The 18,334-nt window shown below is 33.9% G+C and overlaps 1 protein-coding gene across 1 annotated transcript; it reads left to right on the forward strand.

The window, feature by feature from the left end:
* The first annotated feature begins 226 nt into the window (after window positions 1-226).
* CSN7 (COP9 signalosome subunit 7) lies at window positions 227-6,968 on the forward strand. The gene is made up of 4 exons (XM_068777338.1): window positions 227-595; window positions 2,765-3,017; window positions 5,173-5,393; window positions 6,753-6,968. The coding sequence occupies exons 1-4, from the start codon at window positions 401-403 to the stop codon at window positions 6,903-6,905; spliced, it is 822 nt and encodes a 273-aa protein (XP_068633439.1). The 5' UTR covers window positions 227-400; the 3' UTR covers window positions 6,906-6,968.
* The last annotated feature ends 11,366 nt before the right edge of the window (window positions 6,969-18,334 follow it).

The following is an 18,334-nucleotide window of genomic DNA, read 5'->3' on the forward strand; positions in this document are numbered from 1 at the left end:
ATCAATTATATAAACGTTAATTGATCATAAAGCCAGGACCAAACCGAAAATAAAAAAAAATAAAAAACCAAATCGCATTTATTTATTTATTAATATATAACAATTCAAAAAGAGTAAATTATAAAGTAATTTAAATAATCTTGGAGTCGATAGATAAGAAACCATAGATATAAAAAACATGTACAATGGATTTTTGCGTGATTTTGCTATTGCAATTGTTAACGACAACAAACGTCAAATAATCTTATTGTAAAGCAAGAAAAGTGTTCTCTTACTATCATTAATTACCTATTTATCTTGTTACCTACGTTATTTATAGTTTTGGATTCATTATTAAAGTTAAAATAATCCTTTCATTGAAAAATAATCAGTGTAAGACAAAATAATATAGAGTAACGTCATGAATCCTATGTCAATGGACAGGGATGAGCCCTCTTCCTTGTTATCGTTTTCCACAAACCACCCGCTAGAGCAATTCGTGCTTTTAGCGAAAGGTGCCAAGGGCTTCGCGTGCGCTGAGCTAATCAAACAGGTGCTAGAGGCTCCCGGTGTTCATGTATTTGGCGAGCTCCTTGAAATGCCGAATATAAAAGAGGTTAGTTATTTTTTCATTCCTCAGTAATAATACCTTTTTATTTATTATTATGTCTAAACATCTCTTTATAACTTAACTGAGGGTTGAAATTATTTTTCTTTAAATGATGTTATAGTATTAGATTACCATAAAGATATGTACAAATTAATTTTAAATCTTATCGTGTGCAGTGAATTACAACGTACCTAATTTAATTATTTCACTGTTGATGATTTTATTTCACAATTTCGGATAACTTTCGAAGATAGCATAAATACGTAAATATCATTCTTGTTGCAGTTTGTTTTGTTTCACTGTTATATTTTTTTTAATTCATTTTAACTAAATGAAATTGATGTTTAACTTATTTATGTGCAGTAAAATAATTCATACAGTTTTCGTCATTTAAAGTTAATGCATATATGTATGTATATATACCTGTAGTTTAAGTAAGCAGTATGTTTTTTTTATTTTATAAAAAGTATATATATTACTACATACTTTTATGTCAAAAGTTACTGGCCAGTTACAACAAAAAAAATCTTTCATAGTTACTTTTACTACTTGATTGATTTAATGTCTAAATAAACAGTTACTTACAAAAATTATTTATCTATTTCATACACTGCAAGACTGTTAATACTTCTAACTAATATAAACTATTTTTAATTTTCATTATAATGCCTAATGCTTGTTAAACAATTACAAAATTAAAAACAGCATGTCTGACAAATGTCACAACAGAGATAACACTTTACAAAGCTGAAATTAGCCAATTGTCTCTTTCCAAAGGTCAATGGGCAATACTTATCACCGGGTACTGTATTAATAATTACTTCAAAAAAAATTATTTTATATAAATACCAAACACGGTGATTATGCTATATCTCTCCATAGATATCAATAGGGGAGGCGATGCCTTGCAGCGGCTGTTTATAGGCTGTATGAACATACAGAAAATTTTGTATTTGATTATATATATACATCTTTTTGTTCTGATTGACATCAAATGTTCAACAAGAAGAAGTTAAGTATTTAAATTGGAGAAGAATAGAATTATTTGTAACTGTTTTGCTCCCAAATACTTTATTTTTGTTCCTTAACAACCTTCATGGTACTTGATTGGAAATTGGTCAAAATAAAATGTTTATAAAACATTTAGTGATACATTTTAATTTACTTAGATTATAAATCCTATAAGTTCAGCTTTGAAAATAGGTAACACTAAAATCTACCCATATATGGTTTGCTATTAGCGTGATTGAATAGTGTGGTGTGGGCACAAGAATTAATTATAGAAAAATTAACCTAAATGAAGACACAAAGTATTTCCTAACACATTGCATAGGGACAAGGAGTGGCATTATTCACAAAATCCAATATTTAGGTAGGCGATAACTGATCTGCACAAAAACCAAAGTCATCATTCCATAGTTGGAAGTCTTAGTGAGCGGTGCACATTGCTTATGCAACCGCTGGTGGAGCCAAAAGACTCTCAAGTGGCAATCACACGTCGGTAGACACTGTGTGGATGTACCTCCATAGGTAAACTACAGACATAGTCAAGGTTGTCGGTCATGGCTCTGGAGGTATATGACATGAACAAATGAATATAAAAGCAAGTAAATATATATATATTTACAAGTGATCAGTCTACAAAAAACATATTTATATGTCCATCTATTCTCTAGCATAATTAATGGTAATGACTACTCGCCTCACCACTTTGCACAATGTAAGGGGGCAAACACTTCTTGTGGGTTTTACTATGAAAAAAGGAGATGACTAGTTTACTTATTTAATGGAATCAGGCGTTACCTTGTAGAAATCCATTCTAAGTAAAAAAAAGGACTAATATTTAGCCACTCCCGCACATGCAGTGGTAGTCGTGCAACAAAGACTGTGTGTTTGGCACTAATCGGTGTAACATAACTCCTGAAGATGCCCCGTGAAGGGGTGAAACACGTGTTGAGTGATTTAACAGTTGTGTAATTGGCATTGTTTGCCGCATACGCATTTATCGGCAGGCTGGCGGGCGGTGCACTTTGTTGCACGACTACCACTGCATGTGCGGAAGTGGCTAAATATTGATACTTTTCTTACTTCTGACTAGTTTACTTGTTTAACTAAAAAGTGTTAACTTTGTGGTCTGGTTAATGTTAATCCAAAAATTGTATTTATATTTTTCAGTTGGAGACTGGAGCTTATGCAACACACTATAAGACATTAAATCTATTCGCATACGGCACATACAAGGAATATCTAGAGAACAAAGCTGATTATTTAGAACTTACACCGGCACAATGCAAGAAGCTTCAGCATTTGACAATTGCAACGCTAGCTACGCAAGAGAAATGCATACCCTACAGTGTGTTATTAAAGGAGTTGGATATCAAAAACGTGAGGGACTTGGAAGATTTGATCATAGAAGCTATTTATGCAGGTGAGAAAACGCTTATATATATACAAGTGTGTGTGTGTGTGTGTATGTGTCCCATAAATCAGCGTCAAAGGTAGATGTTATTCCAATTATAAATCAAACACAACAGTTCAGTATTCCATGAGTTCACCATGCTGGTGCCTGGTGTGGCGCTAGCGAGTGACGACACTAATAGCATGTAATGATTTTGTCTTCACCAACCAGATTCCTGTCCTTGTCTAACCAAAAAAATAATAAATTTGGCGTTAAAAGCTTTTTGGGTCACTGATATAGTGTTGCGTGTTGAAAGAAAGAAGTTTCGATTGAGAGTGATTTTATTTCGATTAATAACTTCTATTTATATGTGCGAATGAGGGTGCTCCATTTAACATACCCCTCGCACACTTAAATAGGGAGTGCCGCAGAAAACGCGCGTCCTTTGGCACATATTTTACTAATAATGACACATAAAAGAGTACATAAACTGTATGCACCCTGTGATTTTCTTTTAATTTCTACAAATGTTTATCTTCATTTTTTTTTACTTCTTGTACTACTTGTAAAGCAAAGTAACCCTAATGTAGACGAGAGAAAGAAGGAAAAAACTGATTTACTAGAATCTGTAATGTCTTTACCCTAAACATGGCAGGGGGGAATGTGAAGTACCCCAAAAAGGAGGGCCACAAAAGCAACAATAGCCAATATGAATTTGTCATTGTAATGGTCGTAATTTAAAATAAATTTGTATTTCTTACCTAATTTTCTTGTTTTAAAAATTGATGTATTGGACCTATGTAGTGTTCATTAAAATTTATCATAGTGACTTTAGTAATTAAATTTGTTTTTTTCTATTTATTTATTTATTTTGACTCTAGTGAGATCATATTTATGAAATGTATTTATTATATGTACATATGACATATATATATCTATGTATATATAAGTTTTGTTTATATGTACACGTAAACTACCCATTATTTATACTGTTTCCATACTATGGTTGTCTATAAGAAATTGCTTTGTTTGATAAGGCCGCCCATTGTACGTTTTTCTTCACTATTATGTGACTATGTATATATTTTTTAGCATGTACAATAAAGAAAATTAAATTAAACTACTTCTAGAATTAATCTAGATGTTATTATGTCTTATCCTAAATATATTGTTCCTATGGCAGAAGGAGGTGGATTGCGGAATTGTTACCATAATGCAGGGGAGATCTGTGTCGGCTAACCTTTGAGAGTCATGTTCCTCATAATGTTCAATGAGCTGATATATTACTTTTATGGGAGATTATCGATATATTACATTTTAAGAATGGATAAAGCTTAAATTTCTTCACTGTCCGATCCTTACAGAACAGAGAAGAATATGTTACATAATTCAGTACATAATTAACTTTATTGACATCTAGGGGTTTTAATCATGTTATGAACACCTAAAATTGAGTAAAAGATGATATTGGAGCCTTTGCTAACTCCTATGACAGTTTGCTAATGATAAAAAACTAGTTGTTTGCACAGTTATTTACATTAGAAAGACATACTGAACTACTATAGAGGCATATTATACTGGAGTGACATGAACATGTGTAGCTATATGTCAAAAGATATATAGGCTTTAACCTTTTAAGTGCCATGAGGACCGCCGGCTACCTCACGATACCCAACAATAGGTGCCGTGAGGGCCACCGGCTACCTCACAATTTTTCATCTGTACGTCTAAGGAATATTATTTTTTTCCGACCCTCTGGTAATTATTAGCTTCATTAGGCACCTAGCAACTGGATCACGGGATGGTATACGATTTGCAGCATGTTTTAGAAGCTTTTTTTGAATTCACAATTTATTCATATTTCAAAGCTGGCTTTGAAAACCTATCGTGTTTTCTGTGTTACAAAAACGTGACCCGCCGGCGACCTCATGGCACACCGAATACTCTGTTGCCTTTAAGTGCCATAAAGGTCGCCGGCGGTCTCAGTACATAATGATATATAATGTGTTATATTCATTCATAGAATGTAAAGATCCCAAATTTTCACATAAGGCAAGCCTACACCTGATATTTCCATTTGGCACCTGGGGAAGTCATGGCCAAAACAGCTTGGCAGTTAGAAGGTTAATGGAAGTACTACTATATAAACACACAAATATTATTTATAGCATTTATAATGTTACAGACATAATTCACGGCAAGTTAGATCAAGAATGCAAGCGTGTGGAGGTTGACGTTGCCCTTGGACGTGATGCAAGACTCGAAGATGCCTCAGGCATAGCGGATGTCCTGGCAGACTGGTGCAATGCATGCGAAGCCGTTCTGAATTCCGTAGACCGTCACATACAACGCGCTAATCACCATAAACAGAAAGCTCTGAGACACCAACAGGCTATAGAGCAAGAGGTTTGTAGTGTTTGTTATTGGTTACACTATTGGCTTATAGTTTGACCGAAACCGCTATACCGCGCCTTTGAGTGCGGCGAGGAGGAGGCCGAGAGAAGAGTAGTTTAGTTCACATTAGATTGTTATTGTCGAACAGATCTTACAATATTGACTTACAACAAATATGAATGGTGTGTAAACTACATATAAAACGATTGTATGTATTAAATTAATAAATAGAATAAGTAGTTGATTAATTTAGTGTACTGAATATTTAATTTTATTAATTATGTGTATATATATATTAACTCGTAAATTTCTTTTTCTGGTTTGTCATCTGTACTTGACTTGTCTTTTGTTCATATCGCTTCGGAACTGATAGATGTTGGTGTCGCGAGGTTCTTGAGTGGCGACCAGTGGATGGACTAAGTCGCTGGATGCGGGCAGTGCAGGACCGTTCATCGTGGTGGTCTTTGGAGGCCTATACCTTGCAGTGGGCGTCTATTGGCTAAAAAGAGAAAGAAGAAGGAGATAATAAAATCTGCTATCACTATCTCAATAATTATTTTATTTTTTTTGGGGATATGATCATCTCATTTCTGCCATTAAATTTATAATTATTGTTTATTCACATATTGATTTATTGAAACTTAATATAATACACCAATACCTCACTTTGCGACGTGGTTACGTTCCAAAAAAACACGACGCAAAGTGAATTAAGATTTTCTATAGCGAAACAGGTAAAGATCGAAGATAGGTTTTTGGATTATGAAAATACAACTTTTTAAAAAGAAAATTTAACAAAGTAAACATTTAAAAAACAAAATTAACACTGCCAATAAATAAATTGGAAAAATATATACTTTTTTTGTAAACAGAAACAACACGTAAAAATTTATATAAATTTATTATTCTCTTTTTAAAAAAGCACAACATGTAGAGTACATTACAACACACTACGTAATTGAAACTAAACTTCAAAATTAGCAAAACAAAGTGAAAATAAATCTGTATTAAAATTGCGTTGATTATTAGTTAGAAAGGGAATACCCGAGTTTAGATAGCATGGCGCAATTAGAAACAAAAGTGTTGCCATCTTTAAGAAAAAAAAAAAGAAATTTCCAAAAAAATTAAAGACTCGAACCCAAAACAACACAACCTCGAAAATCTAACGACGCACAGTGAAAATTAGTACTAATTAAGCAGCGACGCGACTTAAAAAAAAAACGCAAAACGAAACGAGGCAAAGCGTGGTATTGGTGTATTGTATAAACAGTATGGTTGACTAGTGACACAAAAAAATAAATCAGTTTTACAGATTTATTTATAGATAGAAAATGACTTCCATAAATACATTATGATATAATTTCATTACAGATAACATATATAAAGAAAACTTTGAAAACACAGTCGGAGAATGATGACTCGGGTGCGGGAGGTGGCAGTGAAACACATTCTGCGCCAAAGAAGAACTCCGGCAAGGGAAAGACTCCTCGTAACGCAGCCAAGTTCTGGCAGAAGAACACATAATGCTCATAACTTGTATATAATATGTGATATGTTAATAAATTATAGGTAATGCTTGCTTCTTGATGTAATATCTTTCTTCTTTTTTATATTATGGCTCGGGTCATTGATGGTGAAGTTACAGCATTCAAACTGGTTTTTGGTTGCATGCATCTATAAAGATAAGAAAAATTATAATTCAAATATTTATCTCTAATAACTACTAACAAAGTCTAGCAGGACATAGTCTGCAAGGACAGAAAGTAAACAATAATTAAATTTAATATGTATGAAGTTCGAAGACAAGGGTCTTTGACCAATGTGTGTTGCCGGTGATGACATACAGATCCGAGATATGGTCACGGCCTCATAAAAAGGCTCAAGGTCACTCGGAGAGCAGTGGAGAGAGATTGAATCAGAAATGAGATCTGCAGAAGAACCAAGACCACCGAAGTAGCCCGAAGAATTGCTTGTTTGAAATGGCGGTGGGCGTGGCATATGTAACAGATGGCCGTTGGGACCAGAAGGTTTTCGAGGCCCACTAAGTGGACTGACGACAAAGGTCGCAGTAAGTCGCTGGATGCAGGCAGCCCAAGACCAGTCATGGGAGGACCTTTGGGGAAGGAGATCTATGCCTTCCTGAGGGTGTCTATAGGCTTAAAAAATAAAAATAACTATGGATAGGATGTTAGAATGCATGTTAGTATAATTTTTTATTTTGACATATTAAAGGATATCGTATGGAACAATTCATAAGCGGGTAGCGATTAGACGAGTGAAATTGCGTAATAGCATCTTCGAAGGTAAAAAATATATAATTTTATTTTTTGTCTCCCATAATCAGATTTGGTAATGATGATGACTTTAGTAACTTTTTTTTCATTCGCTTATTTTTGTGAGACATTAAAATATTGCGTTATTGAGACATAGTCCAGGTCACGGGAATGCGCTGGATACGGGCAGTGAAGACCGGTCAGAGTGACCTTTAAGAGGAGGCCTATGCTTTGATGACATGATGATGGTGATGATCATTGTGATCAGTGTGATGACTATCTATCTATTTCTTCCTTCCGGGACTTGCTGCTCATTTTTACAGGTATATCCTGTTAAAAAATTGCTATCGAACAAGCTATGCGATGCGAAACTACTATAGTGCTACCGAAACCTCTGTACCGCGCCTTAGATAAGAGCGCGGTGAGACGGGGAAGATTATCAGTCAGTCCGCTGTCAACGCTCCCCTCCTCAGCCCCCACCTCGTTGCGCTCTCCTAAGGCGAGGTACAGCGGTTTCGGTAGTAATATAAGCTCCCTCTACATTTTAATGCGAAAAATTCCGTTGCTGTACTAATCTTCTGTCTTTTGCCCTGTTAGTATTTTATTGTGTTATTTTGGTAAATAATCGTATTGACAGTTTAATGAATGACAGAGTTCCACGACCGAAGTTGCCAGTGATATAAATGCAAAATTTGAATTTCGGTAAAACTGTTATGTAGTACAATGTTTCTCAAACTTCTTCGTGCCATACCCCTACCCCCTACCTTAGCCATTATAAAATTCTTACCATCCCCCATTTTAATCCTTTATAGGCGAAACATTGGACCGCTTTCTTGCTTGATGTTAAGAGATGACGAGGTCTACGATCATACATGCTTGTCTAGAAGAAACCAATTCACTCTTGTCTTTTAGACTCATAAGTTATAATTGTCTAGAAAAAATTACGTCAGTAGGTTGTATGTCACAAACATAATTTTTCAAATATAATTTTGATATTGTCGAGCGAAAGAGCGCTCTACAATGCTTCTCGCCTTATGATTAGCTGAAAATTTTATTGGTAGGAATATTGCTTTATGAATCGGTATAAATATGGGCTAAGTTTGATTAATATACACACTTTTACTTTAGAATTAGTGGTATCATTACCCACAAGTACTATCGGCCCTAGGAAGAACCCAACACCGTTATATTACTTATTTTACAATATATGGTATTAATATATATGTTTAGAAGGGCATAGATGGCGTAGCAGTGCCCAACAGATTTCACAAAGGTTCAAGTGTCTAGATAGTGAGAGTTATGACGAAAGGAGTTCATATATAAAAAAATAGATTAATCAACTAGTGTTAAAAAAGTGACGAAGATGGTTTGAATTTTATCACCATTTCTGACGTAAGACATTCCCTGCTAGACATAGGCATACCCCATTGGTTTCTTATAAGATTTGTTTTATGGTTTATATAACCTAAAAAAATATTAAAGACGTTCCATAATATTCTTGTAATTATAATACGAATCGTAGTTAAAACTTTGTGACGTTGTAACCTTTAAATTTTCGTTGAAAAATTCAATATGGCAAATAACAGTAGAGTGATAGTCAAGTGGTAGAGCATTGAGACTTGGGATCATAGATTGTGGATTAGGTTTCCGGGATATAAACTTATATAATTCACATTGCATTGATTATATAGGATTGTCACTGCTCACATACAAGTTTCCATAGGATGCGCAGCAGCGACCTCTACATATCATAATAACACACTGCTATCGTTAAGGGTTTTTTTTAACAATTTTAGTATATATCATATGTATCTTTATGGTAGGCCCTGCAGTGGGCGTTTGTGGGCTGAAGCGACCACCATAATCTTCCATATCTGAGAGCTTTTTGGACTAATTGTTTACATTTATGACTGAGCCTACATATACGTCCTCATACGTCCATCTTATATATCCAGTCTTAGCTATGAATAATGAATTAGAACGTTAATTAATAATAATAAATTTAATATAATACACAACATAAACTTTATAAGCTATGTATATATTAACTGGTGCGTAAATAAAAAAAAGTTGGTGCTTTTGGAACAAGGGAACAGGTGACGTACAATTGACAAGGTAAAATATAGATTGAAGCCACGAATACTCGACAACTGCTCATACGTTTTATATATCGACATTACAAATATATGTCGCAATAATATGTCTTTTTTTAGAATGATCAATAAAGAAAACTTCTAAAAAAAAATGGTATCGGTAAAGTCGCTCTCAAGTTATGACGCAACTTAGGGAAATAGACATTATTTTTTATAAACAGTGTTATAGGTGTAAAACTAATAAAAAAGTGAATGTCATCTTATTTGACAGCAAAAAGTTTTTACACCTATATCTATCACTCTGTATTATGCAATCCAAATATGTTACACCAATTATTTTCTACTAAAATGCGACAGACGATTACTTCTCACAGTACAAAGTCTGCATGGAGAGATATTAAACATTAATTAGCATTTAGAAAATGCTTTTACTTACTATATTCATAAGTCAATTGACAACAAAATACATTACATTATTATATTTGGCATTAAAGTTTTCATCTAAGATTGTTCACCCTGTATAACTAAAATTCAAGCCATATACTAGAAATTGAATTGAAATTGAAAATGTTAGAAATAAAGACGAATGAAATCGATATAGTATTACTCGAATTATTGCCCTTCCTTGCCCTATCTTGACGAATCAATACCAATTAGTAATTTATTAAGGTAGTTATGTAGCAACACCGATTATTTATACGTCATACGTTCGAGAGAGACAAAATAGACGTTGTCTAGGATAGAGAGAGACGAAAATCTGTGCGACAGTTCGCTTGAGCGATTGTTTTCGACGCAGCCTCGCAAATCTAGTGCATAGTCAGTAGGCCGTCGAGAAGTGATGTAAATAATACAATAAAACCCACCCCATAACATTGTAAACAAAGACTTTAAATACCATAACACAATTACTGAACGTTATAAATAGTTATTGTAATATTTAACAGTAACATAGCAACCGAGAAGTGAACACGAATCGAGTGACGATTTATTTTTGCAATGTATTTGTGATATTAAAAACATTAGACATTTATTTTGAAAAGGATTTTTATTTATAGTGCTACATTTCGTGAGCGTTCGTGTATTGGATGAAAATAAAGGCAAGTACGCTCCTAACGCACATCACGTAACAACATCTAATTGTATTTATACAGTAACTGTTAGTACAATTGTTAGGTTGTACAGTGAGCGCAATAAGTGCTAGCGTTGAATCAATACGCCGCATATAATTACGCGTGTTTATATGCGATCGCTGTTTGTGTGGGTTATGTTCGTTTGTGAGCACAATCAGCTGTTCGTAGCGGGGGAGACGGGGTAACTGGTCAGACTAGGTTCTCTATTGTCTCTCGCATGCAACTCTTATTCAACAACGCACTGAAATCTTCATACTCTTAAATAAACAGGAAATAACTGCGAATTTTTATATAACTATATTAGCAGACATTATTGATTTGCAATTTTCTAGCGTAAAAACTCCGTGAAATGTCAAGTGTTATAATATCTTAACAATCATTTGTATTGAAACGATTAATAAATATACAGAATGTTCAAATTACCATATATAAAGTGATTGTTCTTAAATATGTTTTATTATTTTTTTTTACAATGCAATACGATAGACCAAATTCTCCTGGCAGTTTAAAATAGTAGATATTATAGTAATTCAAATTTTAAAAACGCTTTTTCTTACAACATTATCATTACGATATTTATTATTTATGAAATCATTGATAGTTGAATTGGTCGGACTATTGTCACTGCAAATGCGTTACACATTCACTCCTTTAAAGCTATTACCTCGATCACATTGTATATTTATATTATTATTTAATTTCTGTATTTAATATAAAAAGTAACGTATATTTGAATAAAGAGATGATTGTAAGTAACATAATTTTGATTAAACAAGCTACATGTTTGGTTATAAAAACAGAATTATTACCAAACGATTTAGTTGAGGTTTAGATCGTGAAACTATGATGACAAACCTTTTGAATTGGTAGTGTCAAAATTGAATAAAAATAAATATAACAAATACATGTATTTTTATATGGCGTTTAAAATACAACATAATCCAACAAAAGATCTACTTTTAGGGACATCATTTATTGTCAAAACAACCTGTCACAATATTCTTTTAACGACATCTGTTTGTTTTTTTTTTACAGTAAAAGGCAACATGATACATAGAGCCACTCGTGTATAAACGTCATTTTTCTCATCGAGTAAAATAAAAACCAGATTATGAATAACGTAAATCTCGAGCTTAATTTAAAGAGATTTATTCCAAGCGCTTTATCGCTTATCATCATCTTTATCGTTCATCACTGCAAAGGTCTCCAACAAAGGTTACCACGATGATCGGTCTTGCGATGCCCGCATCTAGCTACTTCCTCCGACATTGTCTATATTGTCCGTCCATCTACTGGGGGCCTAACCACGCCGCGTCTACCGGTTCGTGTGACGTGTGGTCACGAGTGATTTGCCCCGCCCACTGTCACTTTAGACGAGCAATTCTTCGTGCTACATCAGTGACGTTGGTTTGATTGGTCTTCTACGAATTTTCTTATTTCTGATTCAATCTAGCAGGGAAGCTGTCAAAGACAAGATCGAGCATAGAGCCAGTGTTGCGGAAACTATTTCTCTTATCAATTGAAATAAACAATGTAACGGATTGTGAATAATGTAAACTTGTTAATTTAAATTGTTTGGCCTCCTTAAATCCAGTGAAGCTGTTATGGCGGACAGTTTTAATAAAAAAAAGATATATTTTTTTAAACGCCATTAGAGCCATTGCAAAGAGCCTGTCATGCTTAAGCTTTATTTCACCCATCTATTGAAATTAATTATGTAATAGATTGTGAATAATGTATACTAGCTCTAGTTAAGGCTAAGCACCTTAAACTTTGGCCACCTTAAATGTAACGGCGATCAGTTTTAAATAAAATCATAATTTTCTTAAAATGACATTAGTATTTTTTTTATAGTCAAAGACAACACCGAGCATAGAGCCTGTCATGCTTAAGCTTTATTTCTCTCATCTAGTGTCATAAATAATTTAAAAGGTTATAAATTATGTAAATAAGCTCTCAAGCTTAATGTAAAGAGATTAAGGCTAAGCGTCTTATTGTTACCACCCTAAATCTGATGAAGCTTTAATACCGCGCAAACAGTGTTGATTCGTGTAAAATAAATGTCACAGTTTTTTTTTTAAATGTCACTTTCATTTTATTTTCATGTTAAAACACAAATTCGTACATAATATATGTAATCGTGTGTAAAGATTCATAAACTACAATGATTATACAGGATGATTGGTTATAGGTGTGAAAGCTAACAATGGTTTAATTTATAGCTCACTTGTCAGCAAAAAGGTTCAAATGTTTTACACTTATTTACTATCACTCTGGAATATGTTATATTTTTTTTTCTATTGAAATTCGACAGTCCAGTAACTTTCGGCAATACAAAGCCTACATAGACAGAGTAAACAATAATTTTAATACGTAGTAATTCGAATTTTGAAAACTCTTTTTGTCACTATATTATCATTACCTTATGATTATTTCTGAAGGCAATAATTTTTGGATAGGATGCATCTTATATTAGTTGACCGCAAATGAGCTATGTTATACATTCATCCCTTTTAAACTTCTAAATCTATAACCAAACATCCTGTATTAAATATTTATAAAAATAATAGATCTGCCATTGAAGAGATTTAAAACCAGTTATAAAAATATTATTAAAAACATTATATTATTGTATCCAAGAATACCGATGTTAATGCGTGGAATTAAATGTTGATGCTCACTCGGGAAACTAATTATCGCGCGCTCCTTATAAAACTATATTTGTAAAGAGCAAGTGTTGAGTTTTTCGCCGGCTTCAGCAGAACTGCCTTCGGAGCTGATAGCTTCCTGTAGGGACAACAATGTCGACATTTTATGTTGATTGAAGATTTGAAAGTGCTTGTTATAGTCTATTCGAATAAAGAATATTTTTTAAAATCAAATTTGTATTTAAAACATACGTATCCTTCTTACACAAAAAAATGTTATGTAATATCTGACTCTATTCATCTTTTGTTTTTAGTAAATGCGTATTGTGTCATAAGCAATTATCGATTGCTTTTATTCTTAGAAATACGTCGTCATTAACAATTCCTAATTTAAATTTATATCCACTTAAACAAAATGTCATTTTTGAATTTAGAATCTGTCATTTTTATATGACCACTCATTGTTGTCTTATTTTCGCACCAAAAATTTCGTAAAATATTTTGTTAAAGTAAGTATGGTGCCAAATACAATTTATAAAATTCTCCATACGTCTGAAATTAGTGTAATGTTTGGATACCGGGCTATTTATAAATATAATAACCTCCTTTGTTTGTGACAATAAGACCTGGCCATCGACGTAGTGTTCGAAAAAGGCGATCAAAAGCAGTAAGGGTAATAATTCGAAGAAATCTTGTCCGAAATCAAAAGATTATATCTAGATATCGGGAAATGAAGATAGTACTTAGATAAATGTCACGTATTTTAAAATATGTCTTAAGACTTGCAGCCTATAAGAGAACGCATTGGTCATTTCTTAACTGATAATTTGAAACAAGAATAGGGTGGTAAAATCAAAACAAGCAGCACGCAAAGGGAAGTCATATTTTTTTTTTTCAATTGAACAATATTTTAACAAACAAAATTAATGTGTTTATATTGAAAGCTCTAAAGAAGCGTCCCAATTGCTAGTAGAGTATAAAGTGAGCATTATGTGACTTCAGTGATGGTTTGGTGGTGTGTTAGATATGAAGGAGTGTCTGAGACATATTTTTCTGAAAAGGGTATTTAAATAACGACACTTGCGTATCAAGATATCATTATCTAATGTTGATGAATGGTGTAAAAACAGTCAATTCACAAATAAATAAGGGACCCTAACGAAAATTGCTTCCTACAATTTTAAAGTGAATTCGGAAATAAAATAGAATTCAGGAAAATTTCACCAATTTTGTTGTTTTAAAAATATTTTGACTCGATCGTCACCTTTTGAAGTCTATGTTACTGTTGCCATCATCATTTCAGTTGTAAGATGTCCAGTGCTGGACATAGGTTTGCTTCTATAGATTTCTGATAGAACAGATTGTATCCAGCGCCTTTCTTAACAAGTCCATGGAGGTTCTATACTATTCTTACTCCAGAACTATAAGGCCCTACTGGTTATTCACTCGCTATGTTGCCTGTTACATTGGCTTGTGTTGTAAAGGATATATATATATACCAATACCTCGCTTTGCGTCGTGGTTACGTTCCAAAAAACACGACGCAAATTGAAACGCCGCAAAGTGAATTAAGATTTTCTATCGCAAACCATGTAAAGATCAATAATAGGTTCCAGGGTTACGAAAGTACAACTTTTTAAAAAGAAAACTGAACGAAGTTAAACAAAAATAATATAACTCTGCCAATAAATAAATTGGAAAATGTATAACTTTTTGTAACCAGAAACAACACGTTAAAATTTATATAAATTTATTGTTCTCTTTTAAAAAAAAGCACAACATTCTACATTACAACATAGTACGTAATTGAAACTGAATGAAAATAAAACTGTATTAAAATTGTGTTGATTTTTAGTTAGAAAGAAAATCCCCGAGTTTTGATGGCATGGCGCAATTAGAAACAAAAGTGTTGCCATCTTTTGGAAAAGAAAGAAAATAAAAAAAAAATTAAAGACTCGAACCCAAAACAACGCAACCTCGAAAATCTAACGACGCACAGTGAAAATTAGTACTAATTAAGCAGCGACGCAACTTCGAAAACAACGCAAAACGAAACGACGCATAGCGAGGTATATATATATATATATATATATATATATATATATAGCCTTCGTAGCATGTTTGAGTTCATAGCATACGCATTTGTATTAAGTATTACATAGTCTTTGTTTATGATGTCATGACAGATTTTCCAATAAATCACTGCTTATTGTTTTATAACCTACGTGTAAGTCAGATTTTAAACTGAAATTAATCATCAGATCTAATATTGTACTGTATATTTATCAAAATTTATATCGTCTACAGCAGTGTTTCCTAATGTGGGACCCACGCCCTGCTGGTGGGCAATTTGATTGTTAAGAGGGTAATTCTAAATTAGACCCGAATTTGAATCTTTCGCTTTATAAACATCATGTATGTTACACACGCCTCCTGTAAGAATTTAAGAAAGACTAAGTTGGTGGTGCAAAAAGGGTTGGGAAATACTGGTATTATAAAAAATTGGTAAAAATCTCTGTGACGGCCCGAACTGAGGCTCTCGATGTGTGAAACACTGAATGTGGGTAGGCAGAGTTTTAAGTCTTGCATACTCGTAAACCTAGTTTGCGTGATTATACAATATTACTGGATTTTTTATAACTTCCGTTACTGAGATCCTCTCGTTCCCCTATCTTATTTATGGTACAGGGATACATTTTATTTTCACTCTCTCTCTCTTTCTCTTATCCTTAACAAATTCTCTCTTTCTTCCTTCTTTCATCCTTCCATATTATTGGTTTGGGAAACAGTCGAGTTCATAAATCGCTTATGCGAAAGCTACGTGAGTTCTTGTCAAAACGAAGTCTAACACAGGGCGATCTTTGCCTGGGCTGTCAGTCGATACTGGTTTTGGTTTCCAATACAAGGGCCTCTAAGACGGCTGTACTTCGACTCGGAGTGTTGATATTCTTCTGATATCTTCCACAATCACTACTGATTTGCAAAGAGTGTATGATAGAACGAAATTATTACCATCACCCGCTTATGAATTACCTCATATGAAATCCAATAGCCAAACTAGAAAATAACCGATAGAAGTCTACTCCAGGACTTAGACCTACGCCTTTGGGCGCCACTATGATCGATCTTGTTCTACCCGCATCTGGCGGCTTCTCGCAATGTTTACTATGTCGACCAATCTGTGTGATTGTACACTATAAGTATACTCTTTATACGCTGTGTTTACCGCCTTGTTGACGCTTAGGTATCTTTCGGTCGAACAGCCGTCAGATGGTGGAACTCCTCGCCTATTGCCTCAGTGATCAATGTTATTTTAATAACTGAACTATATGTCTATAAATGTTTTCTATTTTGAATGTTAACTTTAAAAGAGTATATTTTCACGGCTTTTGTAACTATTTTAAGATCTGCCTCTATATCTATTTTAATAGCAATAGTAGTGAATTGCATTATTTAGGGCGTATATAAGTGGAAGTGAAAAAATAGTCTACGGTCGTCCGGATACGTGGGAAGGTGGAAGAGCAATTCCGTAGCTAATTGCAGTCGAACGAACGCTAATGGATTAGCATTACGAGGCGAGCGACGTGGCCAATCGCAAATTGCTAGTTTTATTATAAGCCGCATTGTCGGTTTTTTCAGATTCGCAATTCTCGTTCTACCCTACCTAATCTTCGAAATCGTTTTACCCGCCGATAAATATTGCACATCTCGGTCACAGAGTAAAAGGAATAGCAGAAATATGGCATGAAAGAATAGATTGAAAGAATATGTGAAGAACGAAAGGAGAGAATGGAAATAATAACTATGTGAAAAAATAAATTGCCCGTAAAGTCCCTGTCCCACCAAAGATGGGGGTACGAGAGGCCCCCAATAGCGGGGGCCATAAAAAAAATATATTGCACATCGACCTTTGGAAAGGGACAATCGGCTAATTCGTAGAGCGTTATCTCTGTCGCACGAAATACAACGACTGATGAAACGTCATATAGGTAGTGTGGTATTTGCAAAACGCAAGAAAAAAAATGTAGATAAAATATGTGAAATATTTTACTTTATTGTAACAGTACTTCCGTATCCGGTACTACAGATAAAAAACTACAAATATTTAGTACATTTTTACATTTTTTTTGTTGGATATTAATTACGCTACAAAAAAAAACTGTGACACATGACAAATGTACTTTGTATTAAGAAATAGTTTCTCTCGCAAGACTTCTTTTGTATAAGACAATTCAGTTAGTTATTTCCATTTGCATAAATATTTCGGTCGGCTGTTCAAAGACTGCTTGTAATTGTACTGCAGTTTTATTTTACTTTATTTTCGCCGTTAGGTTCACCAGTTTTTATCTTTGCGTATAAATAATTGTAATTTTATTTATTTTATCACCAGGTCACCTGATAAGACCCTCATTGCAAGGCCTTCCTTCTTCAACTGTCTGCGTTCAGCGACTTCCCGCGACCTACCACCACCTAGTCCACCACCACCAGCTCGTGATCGCCATTATAGAACCATTCGACCTAAACGACCATCGGGTGCACGAGCAATGTACCATACCCGAGTTACATTGATGATCTTGGTTCTTCTCCTCTCGTTTATGATTCGATCTCACAGCAAAACCTTCATCTTATAAGCTCTAATGGATTAAGGCGTTATTTTGCAGAAGTCCATCCTAAGTAAGAAAAGGTCCAATATATAGCTACTTCCGCGAATGCAGTAATAGTCGTGTAATAAAGTGCTTTCGTGGTTTCGTGCTTTCGTGGTTTCAGAAAAAAAAAACAATATTCTTATATAGTAAAGTTGTTTACGTT

This window comes from Battus philenor, unplaced genomic scaffold (assembly GCF_028537555.1).
Source record: "Battus philenor isolate CCGP_79_NKW_IND1 unplaced genomic scaffold, ilBatPhil1.0.hap1 SCAF_13, whole genome shotgun sequence".
Taxonomy (NCBI): Eukaryota; Metazoa; Arthropoda; class Insecta; order Lepidoptera; family Papilionidae; genus Battus; species Battus philenor.